Genomic DNA, 26,287 nt, shown 5'->3' with positions numbered 1-26,287 from the left:
AAGTCTTTTAGGTTAGGGAGAGATAAACACTAATTTTCAAAATATTACAAAATTAAACATTAGTCCCCTAAAACTATGTCCGATCAAAACTCAAAAGAGAAACCCTTGAAACCTATTCGACCAAAAGAGATATAAACCCCTAAATCTGTTCGTTTAGATCAAAGAGAGAGAGGTGGAGATGGGAACCCTAGCCCTAGAATACTAACACGATAGCCATCTTCGCAGAAAGATTCGTACCTTTTGTTATTGCTTAATTTCTCCATAGATTTTTAGGATTTTAACATTGATTACAGTACTTTGGAAGATTTCGCTTAGCATAAAAAAAAAATTCATGAATGAAAATAGTGAAAAGTTACATCCAAACCCACTGAAAAGTTCGACAAATTTTGTCTACAACGGCTGAAAAAACAGAAATTTCAGCTGAGTTGGTCGAAATTTGTTTGTCTTTTGCGGTCGTTCCACCCGAAAATCCTTTACTGGAATAAAAACAACCTAAAAGCCTAAAAATGTTTGTTCAACCATAGAGGTAAACAAGAAAAAGATTTTTCTTTACCTGAGACATATTATCTTCATTATATATGTCTTTGTTCAAGTCGATATCTTCGTTTAAGTCGATGTCCTCGTTTAAGTCGATGTCCTCGTTTAAGTCGATGTCTTCGCTTAAGTCAAAAGACTGTTCTTTGTTTATGTAAGTTGCCTCCTTCATAAATGACGGTTCCTCATCCGTGAGATCTTGACGCATCATTAAAAACTTGTAAACGAAGACAATAAACTTATGTATTTTGCAAGATTTTTAATACTAATGGTGATGTTGATAGTAGTGATCCGTATTAGGGTTGAGTTGTTTATGTGAGAGAAGATTATAAGTGAATAGAAGATTAGATTTATTGTTACCTTTTATTTGAGTCCTCATATTTTAACACTATTTATCATATGATTCTTATAACACCCTCCTTAAACTAATTTGGTAAAGGAAGAGCAAATACGTAAGTTGACTTTTCAAACGCGCTGCCTATACCAGATATCCCTCTTCCTATACCAAAGACCCAAAAAAATTATTATCATTTGGGATTTTGTAATTCATGTTGAGTATTTGATGATAAATTTGTTAAAAATTCTATTTTAAGCCAGAAAGGGTGTTAAATCAGATATCTGTCTAAGATCTTCCACACATCTTCATACCTCAAAGCATTAAACCCCTACTGATATCTTTCTTTGTCTGTTTTGGTTCAGGGTTGAACCAGCTAATGTGGTGTGAAATACTGTTTCTTTTTTATTTTTATATATACTGTTTATTATTTATTAATTTAAACATTTTTTAAATCATTATTTATGTGGTCCTTCTGGCCTTCCCAATTTACATGTTTTTTTTCCGTCTCACGTTTTTTTTCTACGAATTCATTTTGGACTTGTTTTTCCCATCGGCTCTGCCCATGTTGGTTAGAAACTACTTTAACCTTCCAAAATTGTTTCCGCCCAATTAAGTTTTCGAGCTTGAGGTTTTGAAGTGCGCATGACTTTCAGATATTTACTAGCCTTACTCTAACATAAAATAAGACCGCACATTCACTCGTCGACTATAATTCCTAAAGACATCATACTCTGTTATCTCGAAACCATTTTGAACTTGTCTCACTTTAAAACAGGACATATATGACCGAAATTAGTATTTTTTTTTTTGTTGGACGAATTAGATGTAGATGAATCAGATTTATATACTCAAATGAATCAGGTATAAAAAAAGCAGACATTGACTGGATAAATTCAGACTCTTTAGAGTATTTAACTCGCTCATATTCAACATTTTAATATAGAACGAAGCCTACAAGGTGATTTCTTGACAAGCCATACTTTGGGATTGCTTAGCGGAAACTACAATTCCTACTGCCACTGCGAACTGTTTTCATTCTTTAATGGAACCCTAATAGAAATTAGGAAACAGCAAAAAAGGGAACTTCTTTTAACCCTTAATCTTACATCCTTTACGATGGTTTATTAAGCACCACCAGCGAACAGGTTCCAGTCATGAACTTTGAAATTTGAGACAGCAAGCTTGAAGATATCAGCCATCGGCATGCGTCCAGATTCCACAGCAGGAACAGCTAAGCCAGCTCCCACACTGCTAGCACTTTCACTGAAAGGACTATAATCACAAACAAGAAACTCATTAGGGATATAAATCGGTGACAAGAATCTTATAGTATACGAAAGGAAAAAATAGTTGGAATTTTCTGTTGCATTTTGGTAATGGGTAGTTGTTGAAGCCAACAAAGTGATAAGTCTTTTTTAACTGGGATGTCTTTTTCTGCAAAACATATAGCAAACAAGGAAGCCGAGAAAATTGCTATCGCTTAGGTTCAAAGAAACTACTAGAAAATGTAAAATGTACAAGATATAGTTCCCGCCTTCGTTTATCTGCAGATCCTGTAATTCTCTAGAAGCCCTATTAGGATATATGGACCACAATACGAAGTACAAACTGTATGTCATCTTTTACATTCGCAATAGTTTATTTCGACGACTAGATTTTCTTCCTCACGTAGTTGATGGGTATGAAGTTAGTCAGAAACAAAAGTTTAAGCAATAGCAGAATATCTAGGAAAACGCTCCTTCAAGTTTGTAATAGTCATAGATAGGAAAATTCTAAAAGTTCAGATCTACACATTAGTTAGAACTTACCTAATTAGAATCGGCTCATAGGCAGTGATTAGAACATCAGTGCTGACTTCCTTGAGGCGGAGATTTGCCAAATAAACCTACAAAAGTAGTTGATAACTTGGGACAGGCAATCTCTAATAATTCTGTACTAAAATCGTAAAGCACAAAGACTAACCTTCACAATGTTTTGTGCTTCTCTTCCTTGCCGTCCCTTAGAGATCGCCTGAGGGAAAAATATCGTAGAAGTCAGCGATAGTTCACATATATTAGGTGTCAACATTTAAAGGGGAAAGCATTTGAAGTTCCGAAACATAATTAGAGTTGTGGAAAAACTCTATCTATATTATATGTTTCGCCTGACCTAAAGCCTAAGATATGATTCTAATATCCTCCATTATTTGGTCACAATAAAGACCGATTATATCAAAAAAGGTATAACGTTATTTAAATACGTCGGATTAACAATTGCTTTGAGAAATATCAGATGAATAACAAGAACCCTGTGTCTACAGAATGTAAATAAATATAAGTAAAACAAGCAACAATGACAAAATTGCAGCATAAATGTGATAAAAAACGAATTACCATCTGACCAACAGCGGTTGTCATAATTGCTGGCGTGTTACGGAACCGTAACCCATTTACCTCGAAAACTCCCGACTGCTCAAGCACCTGGAAATATGAACAAGTTAAGACCTAGCTGCATCATTGCTTGGGGAAAAGTCCCCTGAATGAAACTACAACATTGTGAAAATAAGTTTTCTTTGTCTTTCATAATAACAAATATCAATACAAAAGCTCGCGTGATTCTCATCATGATACGGTTAAAATCATATGAATCATATAGATTCTTGGCTGTATTATCTTTGTGCATTGTTTGGGGTTAATAAAAACCCACCACTGGCATAAGTTCGGTAATTACCAACAAAACCCAAGACCCAATTTACAACTCACTGTGTTTCCTTCAGCGCTTTGTTCATTTGCAAGGTCTTGAAGAAACCAGGTAGCACTTCCATTATCTTCAACATCATGCTTCAAATCTAACAACTCGATAATCAAGCTTTCGTCGCGTGCAGGATCTACAAAAGCCTCCTTCAACCCCATGAAAAGAAAAAGTACAATATATTATCAAACAAACCATAAAAATCACAACTTTTATTAGGAACTACAAATTCACAAAACAAAAAAGTAACTTCAACTAACCTGATGATCAGGAACTTCTCTCACATTACTCACATCCTAAAAGAAATGGATTGAGAATATTATCATTCTGAATCAAACCCAAACTAAATATCAAAAAGTTTAGACTAAAAGGTAATAACTAACCTCGAATCTAAGAGGGAAAGTAGTCGATATTGCACCACCAAATAATGATCTCTGAACACAGTTATCTCCCTGCATACTACATAATATTCAAAGCAAACAACTTATTTCTTAAATAACTATCAATCATTTTTCCATACGAACAATAATTTCATGAAATTATTAGTCATTCAACAAAAAATCTTGAACCCATTTCTGGGCAGGGCCGGAACCAGAATTTCCGGTCCGGGGAGGCAGACCTTTCACTTTGAGCGATTAAGTTACTAAAAAACCTATCTTCTACTTAAGTTACATCAACTACTTTCAAAATGAAAACCTAAAAGCGCAACTAATTTTTCCATTTATATGCGTATGAAATTATAGTACTTGTTCAATTTGGTATGCCAAAATAACATACATTGTAAAATACATACAAATAAGAGTTTAATTTCAGAGTAAAAAGTTACCCCTTGCATGGGTTTTTTTTTTGAATATTTTCATGGGTCTTGTTCTGCTTTCATTCCTTAGTTCTATTTTGGCATAGAAGTCTAGGGCTATAAGGCTGGTGATTGTTTACTAACTTTCACTTGGACTTTGAATCTTGTCACACCTTGAAGCGTAAGACTAGAAGAACGGATTTGTCCAAAATTTTAGGTTTCAAAACTAATTGAAGTATCTTGTCACCCTCAAAGTAGTATGCCCAGTCTGGTCTCCAAGTAAGTTTGGGTATTTATATTTATCCCATCGAAGTATCTATCCAACAACAATTGATAAATCTTGATGGTTTTGCCCTAAATATGGTGAATGTCAATTTACTACACAAGTATTTATAAGTCTGAAGTTGAAATTTGAAGAATACGAGGGGGTACTTACTTGAATTTCAAGGTCAGATGGACGCACTGATATACAGTATAAAATCTCAAGTTGAAGAAAAGGGTACTGTGCTGTGCCTCTCTCTCTCTCTCTAAACTTCCAATTTATACGCTTTGGTCGGCGTGGTAATAACGCTATAAACTGTTAAAAAAAGGGTGATTTTTACATTCACCCCCACTTTTATATCAATATTAGGTCTACACCCCCGTTTTTCTAAAACTTTTGATTTACACTCACGTGGACGGAAACCATCAACTCGAAATTAAGTTTCGTGTGTGAGAACTACATGTGTGAATCATGACTAGAATACCCTTATTTCTATTTTAATTTCCTCTTCAATACCATCTTCTTTCTTTCTTTCACCCTTAATCACTCCACCAGTCATCATCCACCAGTATTGTCACCATTCTATCTTCACAGACCACCCCCCAACATCCACTAGACATTCATCTTCCACTACCGCCATGACCACTGTCACCATCTTGCTCTTCACCGACTACCACCACCATTCCATTCTCATCACCAACATGATTATCATAAGAATGGAATCACAAACATACAAGCACACCAGAAAATAATCCTACACTACATGGATGATTAAAGTGGGTTAAATAATTTATAGAGTGAGAAATGAGCAACAGGAAGCAATGACCGATTCTCCTAGTCTTTGATTAATCAGGTAAGAAATTACTAAAATTACCATCTCTCTAAAATTGCTAATAAGGAGTCTTCCTCAATTGTATCTTTAATCTGGTTTTGTAATTGATTCTAGTTGTTGAATAGTTAAGATCTATGATTACCTGAATTCTAATGTTTGGCATCTTGATCTAAATACTTCCCACCAACACAACTGGCTATGGAATTAAATTGAGTTTCTGTGAATAGTTACTGATGAATGGATGTTGATCTTGTTGTTGAAATTGAGTTGCTATGAAGATTTGATGATCTACGATATTGATTGTTGAGAAATTTGGATGAAATTTTGGATGAAACTTGATAGATATTTTTGTTATGATTGTCTTAATGATTCCTCTAGATGAAGATTACACATATGGGATGCATTAATAATCGATCAAACATGAGATGGACTAGATATGGTAAAACCTTGGCATCATCTCTTAAGTCTCAATCGAACATTTATGAGGCATTTGCAATCTTATTTGTTTCGTTCTAAGATGATTGATGCTAAGAATCATTTTCTACGACTCTCAAGACATATTAAGTCTATTTCAAGCCAAATTTAATAATTGCCTTTTAGTTTATGTATTTAGAACAAACTCTTAAGTCTATTTCAAGCCCTAGGATTTTTTTTTCTTTACTGTTAGGAATTTGTTAAACTTTTTGAACCGCTATAAGCAATTCTATTCTTTACTGTTAGGAACTCTTCAAGTTATAAGCAATTTGAAGATAATTACTTGTTTACTCTTATCACACTTTGATTTGATGATATATAGTATGTGTTGTGAAAACTTGTTAAGCCCACTAGGTTCCTCGGGAGAGAGGAGGGACTGGCTACAATTGCCACCAGAAATTAGGATAACGATATTTCAAAAACTAAGTTTTCATCAACATTGCGGACAACTTGAAAAAAAAAATTGAATCTTTCTTCTTCTCCGGCAACTACCTCGACCACTATCACCACTATTATTTTTCTCTTTCTTCATTCCTCTCCCTCTCTTCCTCGCTCTTTCTTTCCCCTCTCTTCTTTTCTAAATATCATCACAGAAGAAGCAGATTTAGTAAGTAAAAATGGGGATAAACTGACCAAACTTTTAAGAGATTTGGTATACATTAATGATACAACACCCTGATATTAAGGATTTATGAGGCATTTGCAATCTTATTTGTTTCGTTCTAAGATGATTGATGCTGAGAATCATTTTCTACAACTCTCAAGACATATTTGGGCATTAGCCAAAGTCCCAATTTTTTAAATCCCTTCTTGATATCGGGACAACTTATTGTGTTAGAAGGAGAGAAGAAGAAGAAAAAAATAGAAGAAAGATGGTGGTGATGGTTGGAGATCGTGCTTGGAGAGTTGGAGATGGTGGCAGGAGAGTTGGTGGTAAGAAATGAGGAACATAAGAGGATGAAGAAGATGTTTTGTTTCCTCTTAACATTTTGCACCTCAGAAAATTTATAAAAATTCACATTTTCCCTTAAAAAAATTTATATATATCGAAAACTTTCTTATTTCTCCGAAGTTTCTGCCTATTTTTTTGGACTATGTTCTTTATTAATCATTACATGACATTGATAGATCATAGATGTAATAAGCACGCTACGCTAACCGCTAAAATTAAACTACTAATGAAAGGAGCATAAAGCCCGACAACATAATAAAGAGCCTATGACCCAACAAACTTCTTATATATACTTTTAATAACCCAAGTTAAATAACTCTAGATTCCACCTCCTATATAATCGAACATGTGACTTCTAGAGTTTTGGAGTTTATGTGAACACTTTCAACCACTTTGACAACCAAGTGTCATTATTATATTAGGAGAAAGATGAATATATCTTTTTTAAGACTTGATTTTCTAACTAATGCAAGCAAATTGAGCACATACAGAAGATGATTGTTCCAACAGAAAGCATAGGAGGGCTTGTAACCACAAATAACCTTGAGACAAATAACATTCTGGAAAACAAATTCAGTTTATTCCGTAAAAGGTGCTTCCATATAAAACTAAAGAAAAAGAATATACTTTGTTTCTCTTCCTACATAAATATAGGAAGGGAACTGTGAAGTGCTTATCAGAATCATATATCTCTACATCAACCAATGTTTAACGACATGGAACGAACTACTCATTTTGAACCTACTAAATTCCAAGTATAAATCTACTCTAGTCCTCAGAGAGATTTCGTTTCTTAGATGTGGGATCATTATCATTGACATAATAAACAATAAACAAAAAAAAAGCAATGTTTTTTCTACCTCCAACTATTGAAGCATGAATATCTATTGAGGACATCTAGTTCCATGACTTGGTATGTGTAACCCTAACAGTTACCTACTTTTGATAAGCTTAGATGGAAGAAAAAAACAAGGATGGATTAGAAGAGAACTTCAGAATGTATAGAGAATACTTGACAAAGTAATTGACAGTAAAATTATGATAAAAAACACACACAAATGATTCCGATAGTTCAAGCTAATGAAAGAAATAGTACCTTTTTTCGGCATTTGATTTAGGAAACTGCAGTCTCGAACAATAATCGATAGAGAGAGAGAGAGATTCAAAATCTACATTGAATAATTGTTATACAACAGTCTACAAAATATCACAACATCGAAGGTTTTGGAGTTACTTCAGAGATGCAACACAGCCAATGACTTGGTCACACACGAAGTAGCGTCTAGCTCATGAGCTACGTGCTTTCTTGAGATATGCTGCCACTTTAAGCTCGAATCTGAAATGTCACAAACTGTGAAGAAATCTAATACTTGACCAAATATCTTGAACATTTCGATACCAAATATTCGATCTTTATCTGCAACAAATACAGCATTCCAGTCCATGGGTGCATCTGGATGTTGAGAGATTTGAGCCCATGTGAGATTTACAAGGTCTAGTTCCCATAACTTCCTCACAGCTTTCTCTCTCCTGTCTAAAAGATAATCATGTTCGCACCATGAGACAGATAGCATGAATAATCGATCATTGCAAGATACGAGTTTTGGATAGTAATCATGAATACGTGGAGGGAATTGAGTGGTCTGTATTCCAATCCAAATGCCTTTTTCTAAATCATAAGCTGAAAGTTTATCGCTTTCAGAGTAAACGTAAAAGAACCCATTACAAACAACACCAGAACTAACAATACCAAAATCTCCTGGCAACTTCATAATTTCCATCCATTTGTTCGATACTGGATCAAAGATTTCTCCTGAATCTAAAGGCTCATCCCAAAACCCTAAACCACCTACAGCAATCAGAAAATACCTAGTAAATCCTTTTCGATTTGAGAAATTCCTTTCTTGTTTCACAAAATTATACGGCTTTCTTCTGGGATCTGTTAATGCTTCATTTTCGTCGAAAGCATCCCCGAGTTGACGTCTTACTGAGAGTCTGTGAGGATCTTCATAAACATCTGAAACACCACCAATCCTTGACCTGGTAAATTGCCTTTCTCTCTTATCTTTCTGATTTCGAAAAATTGAAGAGTCAGAGCTGACCTTAAAAACTCCTAAAACAGCTGAAGATCTTGCAGACTTCATTGAAGCAACTTTTCGCCACGATTTAGTCAACGGGCTGAATACAAGTACCCCTTTGTGAGCTTTAAAGGAGCTTTTATCAACCGTCCCGAAACTAGACAAGCTAGAACAACCACCAACGACATAAACATCATCTCCGATGGTAGAAACAGAGAACAAAAATCTTCCTTTTAGGACATTAGCATCAATCCTGTGCCATCTATCAAGAGATACATCCAGTGCATGTATATAACCAGCACAATAACCATCTTTCACAACTCCAAACAAGAATAACCATGGAGTTTGATACAAACCCTCACACCTCATCTTCATAAATCGGTGGGTGGTAGTAAGTGATCTCCATTTTCTGCAGACAAGTCGAGCTGCCATCAGAGCAGTTATAGGTAGTCTCATCAAACATAATTCTAAGAGGTCGTCTGGAAGCAAAAGATCCATTCTACTAAATAGAGGTGATTCCTCAGATTGAATTCCTTTCTCCTTTTTGCTACCCCTTCTCCAAAATCTCTCTGCAACACCATTTGGAAAACAATCAATTGAAGTTTCATCAGTGCCACAAATTGATTGGTACCCTTTGATTTCTTCCCAAGAACACGGCTTTTTTCTATTCATTCCACCTCCAAAATCCTCGCATGTTTCTGCTCCAACTTTACAACCACCACCTTTTCCATACAAACCAAGACATCCAGAAGAAACTTTTCTCTCCTCTTCCTCATCATCTTCACCATTTTTATTATTATTTTTCTTTCTTAACTTCTGGCTAACACTTTTCACAAGACGCCTAGATACACTTAAGTCTTCGAAATCCCTTTGAAGAGATGATTCACCTACCAATCTCTCAACTCTAATACTCCTTTCTGTTCCATCTTCGAAATCATTACGAAGAAAAGATGTCTTCTTACCAGAGCCTTTAAAGCTACCAGCCATCTACTACAACTCCTCTGAAAATCCTAAATTCTATATTTCATCCCCAAAAATAGCTCCTGTAATTAGAAAACTAAACTATTTCACTTTAAAAATAACACTAACAACTCAAGAAATCTTATATCATCATAAGTACATATCCAGAATTAGCATAAACAATTTAGAACTAAAACTAACAGATCCAAACACCTTAAAGAAGATCAAAAGGCTTGATTCAAACCTAAAAAATTAGAAAACAACAGCTCTAGAAATGAACTAAAACCATGATAACAAGCATTTGTGATGAAATTTGATGTCATCTTAAAGGAAGAAAACATCATCCAGATCTAATGCTTCAAATCACAAAAATTTCCTAAAATCGAAACTGACTGTACAAAAATGTCAGTGAAAATACGAAAACTTACCTTACATAGTTGATTCAGCTTTTTCAGTGTTGAAAATCGACAGATCGGATATCGGTATCTTCCAAAACACTAGAACCAATCTCTCAAGCCAAAAAAAAAGTGATGAAGATGATTAAAGTTGTTGTACGAGTTCCAGCGCTACACAGAACTTCAGAATCGATTTGGATCAATGTTTTACCAAAAAAAATTAGGGTTTTCGAGAGAGGATAGGTCAAATCATACAGCAAAAGAAAATTGATCAGATAGAATTTGAAGTAATAAAAGTTAGGGTTAATGAAGAGAGAGAAAAGATGGAATAAAATAGTGTTGGTGAATGTTGTTAGAGTTAATAAAGCATCAAAAAACGAAAGGAGAAGCAAGCGCTTGCACAAGCATTCATTCTCTTCTTCTCTCTTTACTTTGTGTGTGTGTGTGTATACTTTCTCTCTCTAAAATTACCTCTCTCTCTCTCTCTCTAAATTTGTTTGTTTTTTTCGGGTTCTTTTTTTGCCACGTCTGCTGTTATTTTCTAGATTCGGGAACTTCTTTTCTGGCAGTGGGATTTATCTTCTAAGATTTGCTGGCTTTTAAATGGGACCCACCTGAATTTTGTCTGGTGCCGTTTGATATGAGTTAGACAGAGGTTGGCCGTTTTGATTTTAGGGTCCGTTTGATACGTTAGAATGTGTGAGTAAGAAAATCAAACATTTTCTGATGAGTAAGAAAATCAAACATTTTCTGATGTGAATTGAGTTTTCAAGTGTTTGGTGTAGTTGTAAGAAAATGGTGGGTGTCTTTAAAATTCATGATCTATTCTTTTATAAACCAGATGGTTAGAACAAAACCCTCAACTTCCTAATTGCCCTGTAAATGTGAATTTTGAATCAAATCAAAACCTAATTCAGAATTCCAAAATCTAAAAAACACAAGAAAGTTGAATTACAAGTTCACATATTCAAATAAAACTACTATTAAACATCAGATATCCACATGATTAATAAAGATCTTGAACTTCCTAAAAATTGAATTCCTTGTAGATTTAGCAAAAACAAGAAGTAATGGAATCTTGCAATGTTCAAATTCATGTAGTAATTCACCATCACTAAACCCAACAAAAAATTGAGCAAGCCCTTGGAGATAAAACAAAAGTGATAACACCCTTGATTAGAATCAAACCCAATTGTATAAAATGACAGTCTAAACTCTAAAGTTTAAAATGACTACAACTCTGTTGATTCCTCTTCACTCATCCAATCATTCTGGCGTCAAAGATTTCATAATATATTAACATTAAATACTAGAAGTACCCGTAAGCCGACTTCGGCTCGATTTGATCTCTTCGTCAGCTCCATTTTATAAGATAACAACTCAGCAGAGGACTGAGCTCGGCCGACATTTCTCATATATGTTCAGTGGTGCCTTCGCTGCTTGGATACATATGACTCCCAATGCTTGTGATCGAGTTTACTCATATAATTGAGCTCAGCTATTTCAAGCAGATAGTTGGTGAGCATTACTAACTCTTGATCACTAGTTTGCAATCAAAGATGCCTCGGTGATCAGATTGAACTGTAATCATGGCTAAGTGGTCAAGCAGAGCAGTTATTTTGTAGTTAGGATTGCTGAGTACTCCGAGCTGCCCCATCTTCAATTCGACCCATTTCATGCTTTACCAAACAAATCGATATGGAAATTTGATGATTTTTCGATATGGTTATCATAAATTTCTTCATCTGAACTATTATTATTATTATTGAGAAATGATCCAAGGAGATTAGTGAAGAGATTAGGGTGAAAATGGCCAACCCAAAAAAAGGGGGTTTTCAAGAAGATTAGTGAAGAGATTAGGGTGAAACATCTTCGGAAGCTGCAAGATCTAGGGTTAGGTAATAGTTTTGAAAATGGTGTTGAATCATGGTTTGAAGAAGAAACCAGAACTGAAACGTAGTAGTGGGAGTAAAGTGGTTTTTAGGGTTTCAATCCATTCCACGTAGAAATCTTTGAAAAGATGCTTTTGATATTGCTGTTGAAGGAGTTCTACAAACTAGAGTTTTCTTGGAGCCATGAGAAATGGAGATGGAGCTTCAACCATGGAAATAGAGAGATGAGAGTTTGAGAGAGAAACACGGAAGACTAGAAGAGGAGAGAGAGCGCGTTTTTGAGAGAGGGTGGGAATTAGGTTTTCCCACCTTTTTTGTGGGCAAATAAAACACCATTTTTTCCCACTTTTTTTTCTATAAGAACTTGGTTTTCTTACTCATAAACACCAACCAAACACCAGAAAACGGATTTTCCTAAGAAAATCAGTTTTCTTACCCACTTTTTTCACGTATCAAACAGACCCTTAGTGAATCTGACGTATTGGATTTAACCTGTTACAAAAGATTAACGATCAGGAATTGTGCTCTTGGATTTTGGAACTATAGATCGCAGAGAGGATTGTATAAAAGTAGAAGGGAGTTGATACCTTGACCCACTTTTTACTGGGCCCAAATTTAGCAAGGTTTTATGAGGGCTTGTTTATGTTATGGTCACCAATTTGAAGGATGCAGAAAAATTTCCTGAGAAGATGGTGGAAAACAAAAAAACCTCAAACCGAACGTATCATATCTCTCTTCTCTCTCTTTTCTCCGTCCGACCCTCTCTTTCCGGCCACCGCCGGCCTACTCTCTCCTCTTTCTATCTCTCTTCTCTTCTCTCTCTCTCTCTCTTCACAGTCTGTCTCTCTCCTCAGTCTCTCTTCTCTGTATCTCTCTTCTCACACTCTCTCTCTAAGCTCCGGTGAAGGGAATGGTCCCTTCGCGGGAACCCTTGGTCTGGTAGAACCACATGAGGGTCCCCTTCGTCGAAACTATGAAAAAAAAAAGAGGAAAGAGAGAGAACAAAGAGAGAGAGAAGATAAAAGAGAGAGAGAGAGAGAGGGGGAAGAAGATAGATGACCGGAGTTGTTGTCACCGGAAATAAAGACCGCGGGAGTTGATGTTGGTGAGAAGGAAGATGGTGGAAGAAGAAAATCAAAACATAAGAAGTGAGTAGTGTTTGGAGGAAACAAAAAAAATTTTGTTTCCACCCACAGTCTTCTCCGGAAAATATCTTTATTTCCCTGAAACAACGACCCATATTTTTCATGTAGTATTGTTACATTGTAAAAAAAATATTCTTAGTCAGTCACTTCTCGTCGAAACAACAACAATTGAAAATGATAAAGATCAGTCTGTTTTTTTTTGTTTCCTTTTTTGTTGAAGTGTGGCCGGGTAGCTGTTAAAACGACAGTCTTTAACACTTTCCACTCTTCGGAAATGAGTTTGGAGGGGCCCAAACCACATGTTTCTAGCAGAAGAAAAACTACCTGTACCCATGAAAAAAAAAAAGCAAAAAGGAGCTTTCTAGGGCCAAAAGAAGTTCGACTAAATGAAAAACTCTCCAAAATCTCCACAAAATCAAGAAATAATCAAACTAGCAGAGTACGGTATTAAAATAACACAAAATGGGATGCCACTAGAGTTTAGATATCAACTATGAAGTTGCTACGGTAATAATCTCGCAGATTCAACTATTCCATGACTATTAAAGAAAGATAATGTCAGACGACAATCGGTAATCTCTACAAAAAACAAGGAAAACAAAATATTACCAGAATATCAGAACTAGTATCGCGATTTGGGAACTGTGCGAAATATAATGAAAGTTGAAGTTATACTTGGACCATCTTTCTCATGTTGCAGCTTCAATTTCTTCAGAGTTTAAGGCAGCTCCATTTGGGGTGTCCTCTGAACGAAGCTGAGAAGAAACATCGTCGATAGCTGAGTTCAGCTGTGCGATCTTCTCTGTCAGGATTTTCCTTGTCTTCTGTTGTTTGTTAATAAAACGCAGTTCAATATAGGTGAGTGGGCGATCAAGAATTTAGAGATAGAAACAAGAAGATATTTGATATATCCATAGTACGGTGAAGATATTATATAAAAGAAGTTATTTGATCCAAACAAAATTAAGCGAAAAAATGAAGATTGGAGAATAAAGAAAATGAAGCAAAACAAAAATCTTGTCTGGGATTACTTAGTGCATTAGTGGTCAAGTGCTAACCTCTAAAGCTTTTTCTTCATCATATATAAACTTAGGCAGCTTCCTCATCAAATCTTTCTTGTCAGCTCCAGCTAACGCTTTACTGATCTGAAAGAAAGTATATATGGTGAACCATAACTTACATAAATTGATTAAAGTTCCCATTGAGAACAACCAAATATTGGGCTACTGATAAGAGCAAGAGCTAATGGAGCATTCAGCGGAAAAGTTCACTAGGCAAATAATATTCACAACTGAACTTCTAAACATTTTTGCGTGTAGAGAGTGGGCATCAATGTCAATAATATATGCAAACAAATCTCGCTGTATGGAAGTGCTACGACTAACTACATGCTGTGTTTCTATAGATTAAGATCCCCCACATGTCGATGTCGGCAACAAATGTATACTGAAAATACCTGAGGTGCATATACACAACCTAGTGTTCCAACAATTACTCCCCCCAATATGAAGCCACCAACAAAGACACTTGCGCTGCTAGGCTGTCCACCATCTCTGCTAAACATGCATGAAAAACAGGAATTTCCAGTTCAAATGTGTAGCAAATAATAAATATTGTCCATATGACAGAAGCAAAAAAAACGGCTTTCGGTGAAAGCAACGTAAAAGAACTACGACACTGATCCTTGCTTATCCTGGTTCTGAATGGTTCACAAATCACAAGTATATATACATGTAATATATATGTACATATAATATATGTGTATACACAAACACACATATTGAAATAAAGGTGCATTGCATAAACATACCTACATGGTCTCGATACTCTTGTCTGATACATAATTGCTTCATTGTGTATCATGTGAGATTGTGTGTGTGTGTGTGGTAAAAGTGGAGGTAGATTTAAAAGCAAGAAAATATAAGAAAAGTTAATATTATGATAAGGCGAAGTATTTCCATGCTCGTGTCCCATTTTTGGCCTTTCCTACTTAGCATCTGGCAACCTCGAACTGATATTAAATATAGGTATCCGCACTAGCGTCCATATGAAGAATTCTAAACTTCTAAAGAATCAAGGGTGGTGAGTTATATCCATGTGGCTACACCCATCCTTATTAAAATAAAATACCTAATCCTAGTGTAGCACGGTTGTTGCTGATATCATTTAAATAAATATAGAATTACAAGCCAAAAGAACAATAAAGGAGCACTATGCCTATACCGCCTGGGGCACGGCAAAGCACTTACTTGAGTGAAGCAAGAAGCGGACAATGTAAAGTAACCCAACCACAGCGCATAAAAGACATGTATATTAGACTTTAAACTTCAAATAACACATTAAGAGAGCAAAAAAGTTTATATAAACCATTCACGGGAAACGATTATGGATATCAAAACTTATTATGGGATTTTGTGCTTGATAGAGAAACACTTCGGAACGAGCAAATAAATATCTAAAGCATTAAAACAACCCCAGTCAATCACATTGACATTTCTTCTCCTCGCCTTGACTTTTCAGGCATTACCAGTAACTCTAATTGCCATACTTTGAAAATGCCTTCAGTTTAGGCTTTCCGCAGAACCATCTCCTAATTCTTCCTCTAAGCTATAGTGTGAGACTGAAATTTCTTTACAATAAAAATCTAAGAATGATCTCCTAAATGAAAACATCTTTTTCATGTGAATTGGTAATACATGAACATATGATAATTGTCACATTTTCAATCTACAAGTCACAATTACGTGAAAGAGCAAACAGCAAAAAGTAATTAGGTACTAAGCGAAGTAATACCTATAACTTGCCCGAACCACAAGTGGCTTGTTATCAGTTGAAAACTTTGAATTCCTCTGGATGATTGGGCTGAAAGACAATTTACAGGGAGCAAGATTCGTCATGCATTGTTCCGTGAATACCAATTGGGATCCTATATGGAAATTGATAAAAGATTAAGTAGGTAACAAACTTGAAAACACAATTTTGAGAAAAAAAATGTAAAAAACAAATTGTAAACATAATAGTTACGAATTGCAAAACAGCTTTTCAAGCGGTGCTAAACGTTCAGGCAACATGGTTCTTTCAAGCAGTGCTATAAATTAAGCCACCGACAAGAATCACGATTGATGTCCAAACTCACTCACAACTGCAGATAACTTTTACCTTATTAAGTTAGTTCACCAACAACGAATCACAGTTCCAGCCAATCCATACCAAAACATGACAAACAACGTACAACCAACTGAAACTCTCGAACCCACAAACCCAAACACTAAAAGAAGTGACGGAAAGCCTCGAGAGTTTTTTTAGGGATTAAAGCTTAAGTGCATGAACCCCAAGAATGTCAACGGACAAGAACACAATTTTCAAATCACTATGTTTCTAATGAGTATGTCTTAGCTATGGTTCCAGATGACACAAGTGTGGAATACCACCACACCTACCGCCTACTTGTACTAATTCTCAACAAAAAAATGCTACCCATTGCTTATTTATACTCAAACGACCTAATTGATCAATTAAAACCCATCAAAAAAAGATAGATATTTCCCCTCAAGAAACTCCTTATTGTTGCTTTATTGTATCACATTCAATACAAAATTCACTAGTATATACAAATCATATTATTAACAGATAGTAGAATTTGGGAGGTTCAGATGAAAAGTGAGTTATCTGAAACTCAACCAATTACAAGTTTGATCTATCATCTATTTGGAAACAAATACAAAAGAATGAGGGAAATGGATCAGACTTCACTATAAGAATTGATATGTTAAAGAAGAAAACGAAATTACTGGGAAATCAAATCTAAGCTGATCAAGAATAACAAACAACTTAACGAGAATGAATAAGGAAAATTTAAGATCAAAGAATTACCAGAAGATAAGTGGATCTTAGGGTTTGGAGCATAGACGAGAGAACTTGTGAGAGCAGACATTGTTTAATGGATTTCGAAGAGAGAGAGAGAGAGAGAGAGAGAGAGTAAAATTGATGGATGGAACTTGGAAGGTACAACGAGAAATGTGAATTAGAACAGATGGGATTTTGTTTTCGATAACTTCAATGCTAATATATGGCTTGTGTGTACTACACGTGTGAAATGAATAATGTAGGCCTTGTAAGTTTTAAAGACACCTCTCAATTTTGTTATTGGGGCCCCGAAAATAAGCGCCACTAATGAGTCCATGTCCAGTATTAATTGAACATTTTAAGAGAACTTTAAAGGCGCCTCCCAATATTGCCCAGCGGTTACAACCGTCCCCCATGTGCCCAGTATTGGTTAGGGGTGACGTTAAGTGGGTGCGAACATGGGCGGGTGCGCAAGTAGAGGTTTTAACCCATGCCCGGTATTGGTTAGGGTGGGAATTATGCCCATGAGCCGGAACCTGCCCATGGGCACCCTGAGCCCAAGGAGCCCAAACCTGCCATGGGCACCCCGAGCCCAACGAGGACCACAGACGTTTGCGCCCGTCTCGGGCACAACCCGTCCAGCCCGCCAAGTTTCTGTGGGCGGGCATGGGTTAAAACTTCTACTTGCGCACCCGCCCATGTCTGCACCCACTTAACGTCACCAAATGATAACCAACCAAATTACATCAACTTTTTGGATTGTACCGAATATACTTCATTTATTCGATTCATCCATATACCCCCCACTCACTCTAATGGAACTACATTCAGTTAGGGTTGGGAATCGGTCCGGACGGGCAGTCCGCGGGCAGACTTGCTCCCGGTCCGGGCGGAACGGACAAAACTCCGCGATGACCACTCGGGCTGGCGGACTAAACGGACGGACTAACCGGAATTTTTTCCTCAAAATGTCCGCCTGTGTCCGTTTTATCCAACCGGACATGCCGGGCACCGGTCGGTCGGGCGTCGGGTATAGTGTTAAAATACCTAAACAAATGCCAAAATTCAAAATTTACTAAAGTAACAAATTTACATAATTATAGTTATAAGATTAGAACTTAATCTCTAAATGAATTCAAAAATTACAAAAGTTAATATTCAAATCAAGAAAGTCATAAAAATGACAGTATGTTGCATAAGATAATGACAGTAATGTTGTTGTATCCTGAAAAACAAAAAAAAATCAAGTAAGAATGACTTGAACAAAATAATAATAATGATTTAAACAGATAAAATAATAAAGATTCAAAGTTAAAATAGAAACAAACAGAGAAGAAAATCTCTTACCGAGTTTAGATCTGAAGATGAGTAGATCGAAAAAAAAAGAGAAGATGAATAGATCGAACAGAAAAAAGAGAAGATGAGTAGATCAAACAAAAAGATGAAGAAGATGAGTAGATCGAACAAAAAGAAAGAGAAGATGAGTATATCTTACCGAGTTGATCGAACGGTTAAAGCCTTGAGGGTTGAAATCTTGAAGATAAGTTGAAAAGTTGGAGACTAAAGGTTAGAGATTTAGGGTTCTTCAAACATGTGTTTCAGCAGTCATACCTACATTGAGGAATTTGGGAATGAGAAGAGAAGTGGCCAGGAGAAGGGTAAAATGGTTTTAGGTTTTGTTTTGTATTTATATATAAGTCACTTGCAAATCTAAAGGCTCAAATATAACCCTAAGAAATCTAAGGGTCAGTAATCTTTCGGGCTAGAGGCGGGTAATCCGGACGGGCGGACGGACCTTCACTTAAGCGGTCGGTCACGGGCGGACCTCCGGGTAGGCCCTTTTGTCCGTGACCGTCCGCTAAAACCTTCTCGGTCGGACGGGTCTTGCCCGATTCGGTCACGGGCGGTCTCGGTCCTTTGCGGACGTGGGCGGACACGGGCGGATCCGGGTTTTCGGACCAAATTCCCAACCCTACATTCAGTTGGGTCAAGGCGAACTAGTGGACTGAGTTCGGCTCAACCAATTTTGTACATTTCTTTTTTGTTATCTATCATAAATTTTAATAAGTGATATTCAAATAGTATGACTGATCGCGTTCCTCTTGCATGGAGTGAGAGAAAGCGGATGGAAGAAGTAAGAAAGAAAATGAGGCATGATTCTTCGACCGCTGAAGAGGGGGAGTCGTGTGACCCTCTAAATCATGATTTTTTTAGTCAGATTTATTAGTCAATATTTTCTTCCTGTTTTGACCCCTTATCCAAAAAATATATTTCACATGTTCTCTTTATGTCGTCAAAAAAGTTGTTGGCAAGACGGTGGACCGCCTATTTGTCGCGGACCTCGGACTCTATATTTTTTCTCAATCTCGTTATATTCTTCTTTCTCTTGCTCCTCATCCTCCCACCACCACCAGTCTCCTACTAACATCAACAAATGAAAACACAAGTCTTAGTTCACCAATTTCCCCAATGAATTTCAAATTCTCTCAATTATGTATTTTATTTTAGTTAAAGTAAGAAATCTTTTTGAAACATTTTGGACAAACAAATCTTCTACCCATTATTTATCCAAATAATATTTCATAGTTATAAAGGGGAGATTATTAATGTCTTATCATTAAAAATTATTAAGTCAAATCCTAATTAAAACCTTTTCCAAAACATCTCAATGTGGTTTTAAGTATGCTATTAACCGTCATTAAGAACAAAAGTGAACTTCCTTTGACTACAATGAATATTTGCTACGTGGCTAGACAAAGACCTCATCTCCTCTCATCAATTCTTTGACCAACCGTTACCAATACTTAAAATTTTTAACTTGATCAAATATTTGAGCACATCTTGATGAAAGATATGAATTCCCATTTTAGTTGGGAAAAGAATTCCAATGAGATTCACCCAACCCAAACCCAAACCCAAACCCAATTACCAAATTTGTGTGAGAAGAAATCCCATTGACTCTGGTCTGTATAAGAATGAAAAGTCATCCCTTTTTGCAATATTAAGTTGTTGTTGTTATTTGTGGATGATTTTTAGGTGAGAGAAAGTTGTAAGAGAGTTAAGTGGTTTATTGAGTTTTAGTACTATTGAAAGTTTGGGTTGAGCTCACTCTAAAAATTCATGGCGGCTACAAACAATTCTCCTACAAGGGAGCTTGATCAAACACCAACATGGGCTGTTGCTACTGTTGTTGCTGTTATCATTTTGATTTCTTTTTTACTGGAAATGATTCTTCATCGACTCGGGAAGGTAAAAATCTCTGTTTTTATTAGAATTTTTTACTTATAATTGGTTTTCTCAAATGGGTTTTGGAAATTTTTGTTGGGGTTTGGGTTTGATTTTTCTGGAATTTTATTTTATAATGGGTAAGAAGAAAAATGGTGAACATTTGAGACGATTTCTCAAATTCTTCAACTTACAACTCCAACTTAAGTTTTTAAATTACAATACCCAAACAGACATAATCATAAGTCATAACCCATGTGTGTGTGTGTGTGTGTGAGAGAGAGAGAGAGAGAGAGAGAGAGAGAGAGAGAGAGAGAGTAGGTTAAAGAAGTGTGAGAGTTCAATATTTTATTCTTCATTTCTCTCTAGTTTTGGCTTTTGGTTTAAATTTTTCATGTAGAACTATTTCTTACTAAGCCTCTATGTAAGTGTTTGCTTGGACTTATGAGTTATGAGCTTAATCATGGATGTTTGAATACATAATCCTGTTTCGATTTCAGTGGTTTACAGACAAGCGAAAAAATGCTCTTTTTGAAGCTCTTGAAAAGGTTAAATGTGGTAAGAGAGACAGTCTTGATTTCCAATTATAGTCTTGATTTCCAATTATAGTCTTGATTCCCAATTATAGTTTGATTACAAGATTATAATCTGTTATTTTTGCAGAGTTGATGATTCTAGGTTTCATTTCCTTACTCTTGACATTCGGGCAAGTTTACATTTCCCAAATTTGTATTCCCGTAAAGTTGGAAAATACGATGTTGCCTTGCTCATATAGGCAGAATGACGACAACCCGGAGGAAGATGACGCTGAACAAAATCGGAAACTTTTATGGAATGAACGCCGGATTTTGGTTGGTGGTTCAAAAGTTTTTAAATGCAAGGAGGTAAGTATTATCGTGTATTTCGAACACTTCTTGCAAATGAACTTGAGCTGCTATCTATCTATCTATATTCTATACATAGTGAACTTCTATGTTTACTATATTATAACTTATCCGGTTCTAATGCACAGGGGTATGCGTCGCTTATTTCTGCGAATGGGGTACATCAAATTCATATTTTTATATTCTTTTTAGCAGTCTTTCATGTAGTATACAGCGCAGCGACCATGGGTCTTGGAAGACTAAAGGTGAGCATAAAATACGAGGATCTTTGTTGTTCTTGAAGTTGTAATGTCTTCTTGGTAATACTTTATCCGATTAATAAACTGAAACTTGTCCTATTCATCATTGAGATTATCTAGCTACATAAAGTTTAGAAGTTTTTTTTATGGTGAATCTTAGCTAACACGAATGCACGATGGGGTAGTCTTAGTTGTGTCATATATTTTGCATACTTTGAACGGTTAAGATATATGAACCTCTTATCGACAGATCCGTGGATGGAAGGAATGGGAGAAAGAAACTTCATCTCATGATTATGAATTTTCTAATGGTAATTTCTACATTCATAATATCTTGTCATGTAATCCCATTCTTATTCATCTATATAACTATTGGTTATAACTATACTTGCAGATCCTTCAAGATTCAGACTAAGTCACGAGACATCTTTCGTTAGATCACACAATAGTATCTGGAATAGGATACCTTTCATCTTTTACATTGTAAGCAGATTTCACGATTCAAATCCCATTTTGCGAATGTTTCTTACAGACTGATCTAATGAATTTAAACTATATATATTGCAGTCTTGCTTCGTTAGACAATTTTTTAGATCCATTCGTAAGGCAGACTACTTGACCCTTCGCCATGGCTTCATAGCTGTGAGTTTTCCAACTCTTTTATTCTTCAATTTACTTCCAATTTTCAACCTTAACTTGTGATTTAGTTGTCTAATTTAATTTGTATAGGTTCACCTATCTCCTGGTTCTAAGTTCAACTTCCAAAAGTATATAAAAAGATCATTAGAAGACGACTTCAAAGTTGTTGTTGGAATCAGGTATGGTTTCTCTAAACCAAGTAAAATTTTTACATGTATTCACAACCAAATAGCCTCAATCTGACTCTGTCATTGTGAAACTCTATAACCCTAGTTTCTTCATGATTTTGACAGTCCCTTTTTGTGGGCTATGATTGTCATCTTTATGCTTCTAAACGTCAATGGTGAGTTAGCTTTCTATTCCAACTTAATATTATATACTTCAACACAACACACACACACACACACACACACACACACACACACACACACACACACACACACACACACACACACACACACACACACACACACACACACACACACACACACACATATCCTTTTTGCTTGTAACATAAATATATGTATTTTTTCTGTTCAGGATGGCAAGCATTATTTTGGGTATCGATAATTCCATTAGTTGTAAGTTATTGTTGTACCAATGAAACAAAAATCTAAGATTTTACTAGTCCACTTTTTCAAGTAAAAGAAAATAAAAAACTAAATCTTACTAAATGAATTGTCTCCAGGTAATCTTAGCGGTCGGAACAAAGCTTCAAGCTATTATTGCAGAAATGGCTCTTGAAATCCAAGAAAGGCATTCGGTTGTTCAAGGGATTCCCCTTGTTAATGTCAGTGACAAATATTTTTGGTTTTCGTGGCCTCGATTGATTCTTTATCTCATCCACTTTAGTTTGTTCCAGGTTCTAATTTTCATCTCATCTCTATTCTTTTTTCCATTTTAAGGAACAATATTTTTTGTCATTCTGTTCCTGACTTACCTACCGTCACTAACTTGCAGAATGCGTTCCAAATAACATATTTCTTTTGGATATGGGTAAAGACTATTCTTCCTTATTAGGTTTATATCAATTTTGTATTTTCAAATGAAGACGAGTATTTATTAGGCCTATCGTGATGTTTCCGTGCAGTATGAGTTTGGGTTAAAGTCGTGCTTCCATCAGAACTTGAAGCTAATACTCATAAGAGTTGCTCTCGGGTAAACTTTACTTTCCATTTATTATTATGTAGGAATTGAACTTACTCCTGCATCGTCTAAATATTGTTTTTGGTCATGAAGGGTTGGAGTACAATTTTTGTGCAGCTATATCACACTTCCGCTCTATGCTCTAGTAACTCAGGTATAATTTCTAGGACAATTCCAGGTTGACACAAGTTTTTTTGACACGGGATCATCTGACGCTCATTACTTACATTTTATGGGTATGTGCATCTTTAGATTTTGAAAACAGTAAAAGCGATAGCCAGATGACGTGTGTCGATCAGTGCGTCAAAAAAGTTGTGTCAACCCTGTACTGTAATTTCTGTTCGGTCGGCTCTTTTCGATCAATGACATACATATATACTAATATACAAGATTACACAAGATCATGACAAAGAATACAACTACGTTCATATTTCATCCTCATGGTTTACGGTGAGACAAGAGGTGTAACCGGGTCGGATAAAGCGTCTCTGATGGGCTGGTCCAGTATGATATATTAACCAAGACCCGTCTCTCACCCCTTTGCACCTGGCTGATTCCGTCTTATTACAGCCATATATGCTTAATGCAATCTATGTGACTTTTTAAGAACTACTTTAGTACCGCTAGTATGTTATAATTCATTTTGTTTGTAACTTGCAGATGGGATCAACAATGAAGAAATCCGTCTTCGATGAACAGACAAGTAAGGCAATCATGAACTGGAGAATGACAGTTAAAAAGAAGAGTGATGGTAGGTCAGGAAGATCTCTAACTACAAGTGTTGGTTCATCGCCAATGACTTCACCAGTACACCCGCTTCAACGTCTCATGACTACTGGTCAGTTAACAAGTTCGTTCAATAAGAAGTACTCAGAACGCGATATATCAGAAAATGAAGGTGATGATATTCCAATGATGTCATCGACAGCTATTAATATGGACAATGGAGATTTAGAATCTGAAATAAGAGAACAACCTTGTTACGAAGATGACTTCTCATTTGTGAAGCCTGAACCGAGTCGCTCTACTCTGTAAGAGTTGTTCTTTTTAACCTAGAAAAAGATTTTTTTGTTTCTGCAGTTTCTTCTAAAGAGATGGAAACTGATTATTAAGCTCCCCTTGTGGATAATTCACTTGTGTATGTAAGGAGTTCAAAATGGCTGCATAATTTGGAGTTTCTACATTTAGGTGATGATTCTTTACTTTGGGAATAATATCTTTTCGGATTTTGACCGAATCAGCCCTTCATGTTAGGCCTCACCTACTCCATCGGCTTTCAGCTTCGGTCTTTCTGCCTCATCTGGATTCCAGCCATGGTCCTTGACCATTTTGGTTTAGGTTCCCGGCCACACAAACCCATCTCGGTTACTCTTAGCCCATCCGTCCCAGACTTAGCTTGACCACTCTGCCCTAGCTGTGAAAGATGCCGCCTAATATGCAATAGGGTGGCGGTTTGGAAATGGTGAAGAAGATGATGGAGGGAGTTCTCCAAAGGCCACAGTTTTGGGGCATCGAAAAAAAATCTGAAGAGAATAAAGACTTTGGTCCTTTAGAGTTTGACCAATGTGCAACCTTGGTTTGACTAACATTGACTTGTTTGTTCTTCGTCCCTTAATCTTCATCTCCCACCTCCGATCACCACCCACCACATTCGACTACTACTGCCTTTGACCACTACTGCTACATCTATCTCTGTTTCGCCGAAGGGGGTCTCGAGGAGGGTTTCAGATCCCCTAATCTAGGGTTCTGTAACCCTCAATCGAGGGCTTCGTGGTTGACCGACCACAAAATTTTGAAACCCTTGAGGGTTTCGCTTGAAACGCTCCTAAAGGTCCCCTTCGTCTCAAATGAAAAAGGGTTCGGCCGTTTCCCTTCGCCGGAAGAGTGAGAGGGAGAAGAGGTAATGGTCGAAAATAGTGGTTGTGGTCGAAAGTGGTGTTGGTGGATGTGAATTGAAGATGAAGATCATGAGGCGGAGTACAATCAAGTAAATTTATGTACTAAAACTAATGATGCTCTTAAGTCAATTTTGATTTGACCGTGTCTTTGTTCTCTGAGATATTTTTCGGATGCCCCAAGACGCAGCCTTTTGGGAAAGCACAAAATTTAGAATTTTCAAATGAAATATCCCTTTAAATATTTTCTTCTCCACAATATCTAACAAGTTTTCTGCATTTTCTAAAAACTATTGTACCCCTAGCAAAACTTCTTACGCCTTGTAGCAATGACCTTAAGATATTATATTACGTCAACAAACCATTTGTTGAAGTGGTTACCCAAGATAGTTTTCATTTTGTGGATCTTGGGTAAGTCTGTCAATAGATATCCGAATATTCGTTGCTTAGATCAAATCATACCCTAATTTTGATTCCCTGCCTAATTATTTCAATCCATTTCTTTACTCTCCTCCTGCTCCTGCTCCTGCTCCTCCTCCTCCTCTTTATATAGAATTGTTCTTTTTTATTTGTTGTTTCTCTCTCGCAACTCTTTTGTCCTCATATTTCGTAGTTTCCTTTTCTTCCAAGAGAAAGTCTCTTTGTTTGGGGAAGGAGTCGTTTGACAAGCGTGATTCCTTTTATTCTATTTTTCGTTTGTTCGGGACAAAAGTCGAAAAATAAAGAAAAATGATAAGAGAGGCGACAAAAGTAGCCTACCTCAGAACTAAATAGAAATCAACTATCTATCAAGACAAATGAAAAATACTCTGAGAGTCCTCACTTCACGAATATCGCCAATGAATTAAAAATTCTTTCTATTATCTATTTTGAATAAATTTAAGGTAATAATTTTTTTTTTTCAATTTGGACAAACAAATCTTCTTCCCATTTATACAAATAAAATTTCATAGATTGAAACCCAATTTTTCTTGATCAAATAGTAGGTGACTCCTGTGGTTTTAAATCAAATTTGGTTTCAAAAGA

At 36.2% G+C, this 26,287-nt stretch overlaps 4 protein-coding genes across 8 annotated transcripts; 1 reads left to right on the top strand and 3 right to left on the bottom strand.

The window, feature by feature from the left end:
• Positions 1-1,697: 1,697 nt before the first annotated feature.
• On the bottom strand, positions 1,698-5,413 carry LOC147532903 (uncharacterized). Its single transcript, XM_086645262.1, has 8 exons — positions 4,834-5,413; positions 3,985-4,060; positions 3,862-3,897; positions 3,613-3,750; positions 3,244-3,330; positions 2,834-2,881; positions 2,680-2,756; positions 1,698-2,143 (listed from the first exon to the last, which is right to left on the bottom strand). Exons 2-8 carry the CDS (start codon positions 4,057-4,059, stop codon positions 1,996-1,998), a joined length of 609 nt encoding a protein of 202 aa, XP_086501388.1. The 5' UTR covers position 4,060; positions 4,834-5,413; the 3' UTR covers positions 1,698-1,995.
• A 2,585-nt stretch (positions 5,414-7,998) lies between these two features.
• Positions 7,999-10,920, bottom strand: LOC147532902 (F-box/kelch-repeat protein At5g42350-like). Of its 4 annotated transcripts, none has more exons than XM_086645256.1 (2): positions 10,384-10,920; positions 7,999-10,038 (listed from the first exon to the last, which is right to left on the bottom strand). In XM_086645256.1, exon 2 carries the CDS (start codon positions 9,980-9,982, stop codon positions 8,153-8,155), a length of 1,830 nt encoding a protein of 609 aa, XP_086501382.1. In that variant the 5' UTR covers positions 9,983-10,038; positions 10,384-10,920; the 3' UTR covers positions 7,999-8,152. The 4 variants fall into 4 exon arrangements, with proteins under 4 accessions (XP_086501382.1, XP_086501383.1, XP_086501384.1 ...); XM_086645257.1 differs by having other exon boundaries at positions 7,999-10,052; positions 10,384-10,864; XM_086645258.1 differs by having other exon boundaries at positions 10,389-10,864.
• A 2,932-nt stretch (positions 10,921-13,852) lies between these two features.
• On the bottom strand, positions 13,853-17,428 carry LOC147532901 (uncharacterized). Of its 2 annotated transcripts, none has more exons than XM_086645260.1 (5): positions 17,261-17,428; positions 16,181-16,313; positions 14,844-14,943; positions 14,446-14,532; positions 13,853-14,211 (listed from the first exon to the last, which is right to left on the bottom strand). In XM_086645260.1, the coding sequence occupies exons 1-5, from the start codon at positions 17,319-17,321 to the stop codon at positions 14,077-14,079; spliced, it is 516 nt and encodes a 171-aa protein (XP_086501386.1). In that variant the 5' UTR covers positions 17,322-17,428; the 3' UTR covers positions 13,853-14,076. The 2 variants fall into 2 exon arrangements, with proteins under 2 accessions (XP_086501386.1, XP_086501387.1); XM_086645261.1 differs by having other exon boundaries at positions 14,844-14,940.
• Positions 17,429-19,973: 2,545 nt separating this feature from the next.
• On the top strand, positions 19,974-24,549 carry LOC147532900 (MLO-like protein 9). The gene is made up of 15 exons (XM_086646798.1): positions 19,974-20,482; positions 20,959-21,016; positions 21,122-21,342; positions 21,471-21,587; positions 21,832-21,892; positions 21,976-22,064; positions 22,149-22,223; positions 22,311-22,399; positions 22,514-22,563; positions 22,761-22,801; positions 22,909-23,082; positions 23,181-23,216; positions 23,311-23,378; positions 23,460-23,520; positions 24,027-24,549. Exons 1-15 carry the CDS (start codon positions 20,354-20,356, stop codon positions 24,399-24,401), a joined length of 1,644 nt encoding a protein of 547 aa, XP_086502924.1. The 5' UTR covers positions 19,974-20,353; the 3' UTR covers positions 24,402-24,549.
• Positions 24,550-26,287: the final 1,738 nt, after the last annotated feature.

The sequence above is a fragment of the Eschscholzia californica genome, unplaced genomic scaffold, assembly GCF_041429995.1.
Source record: "Eschscholzia californica isolate CP2 unplaced genomic scaffold, dmEscCali1.0.p SCAF_6, whole genome shotgun sequence".
Taxonomy (NCBI): domain Eukaryota; kingdom Viridiplantae; phylum Streptophyta; class Magnoliopsida; order Ranunculales; family Papaveraceae; genus Eschscholzia; species Eschscholzia californica.
This window is presented reverse-complemented; position numbering and strand designations above follow the sequence as displayed.

Excerpts from the sequence above, each read along its gene's own strand:
- LOC147532902 (XM_086645256.1), bottom strand. The coding sequence starts at position 9,982 with ATGGCTGGTAGCTTTAAAGGCTCTGGTAAGAAGACATCTTTTCTTCGT.
- LOC147532901 (XM_086645260.1), bottom strand. The coding sequence starts at position 17,321 with ATGTCTGCTCTCACAAGTTCTCTCGTCTATGCTCCAAACCCTAAGATC. Across the intron at positions 14,533-14,843 it reads GTTGTGTATATGCACCTCAG|ATCAGTAAAGCGTTAGCTGG; the intron begins GTATTTTCAGTA and ends ACTTTCTTTCAG. Across the intron at positions 14,212-14,445 it reads ATGAAGAAAAAGCTTTAGAG|AAGACAAGGAAAATCCTGAC; the intron begins GTTAGCACTTGA and ends AACAAACAACAG.
- LOC147532903 (XM_086645262.1), bottom strand. The coding sequence starts at position 4,059 with ATGCAGGGAGATAACTGTGTTCAGAGATCATTATTTGGTGGTGCAATA. Across the intron at positions 3,898-3,984 it reads CTTTCCCTCTTAGATTCGAG|GATGTGAGTAATGTGAGAGA; the intron begins GTTAGTTATTAC and ends CATTTCTTTTAG. Across the intron at positions 3,331-3,612 it reads AAAGCGCTGAAGGAAACACA|GTGCTTGAGCAGTCGGGAGT; the intron begins GTGAGTTGTAAA and ends TCATATTTCCAG.
- LOC147532900 (XM_086646798.1), top strand. The coding sequence starts at position 20,354 with ATGGCGGCTACAAACAATTCTCCTACAAGGGAGCTTGATCAAACACCA. Across the intron at positions 21,017-21,121 it reads TCTTGAAAAGGTTAAATGTG|AGTTGATGATTCTAGGTTTC; the intron begins GTAAGAGAGACA and ends TTATTTTTGCAG. Across the intron at positions 22,065-22,148 it reads TACCTTTCATCTTTTACATT|TCTTGCTTCGTTAGACAATT; the intron begins GTAAGCAGATTT and ends TATATATTGCAG.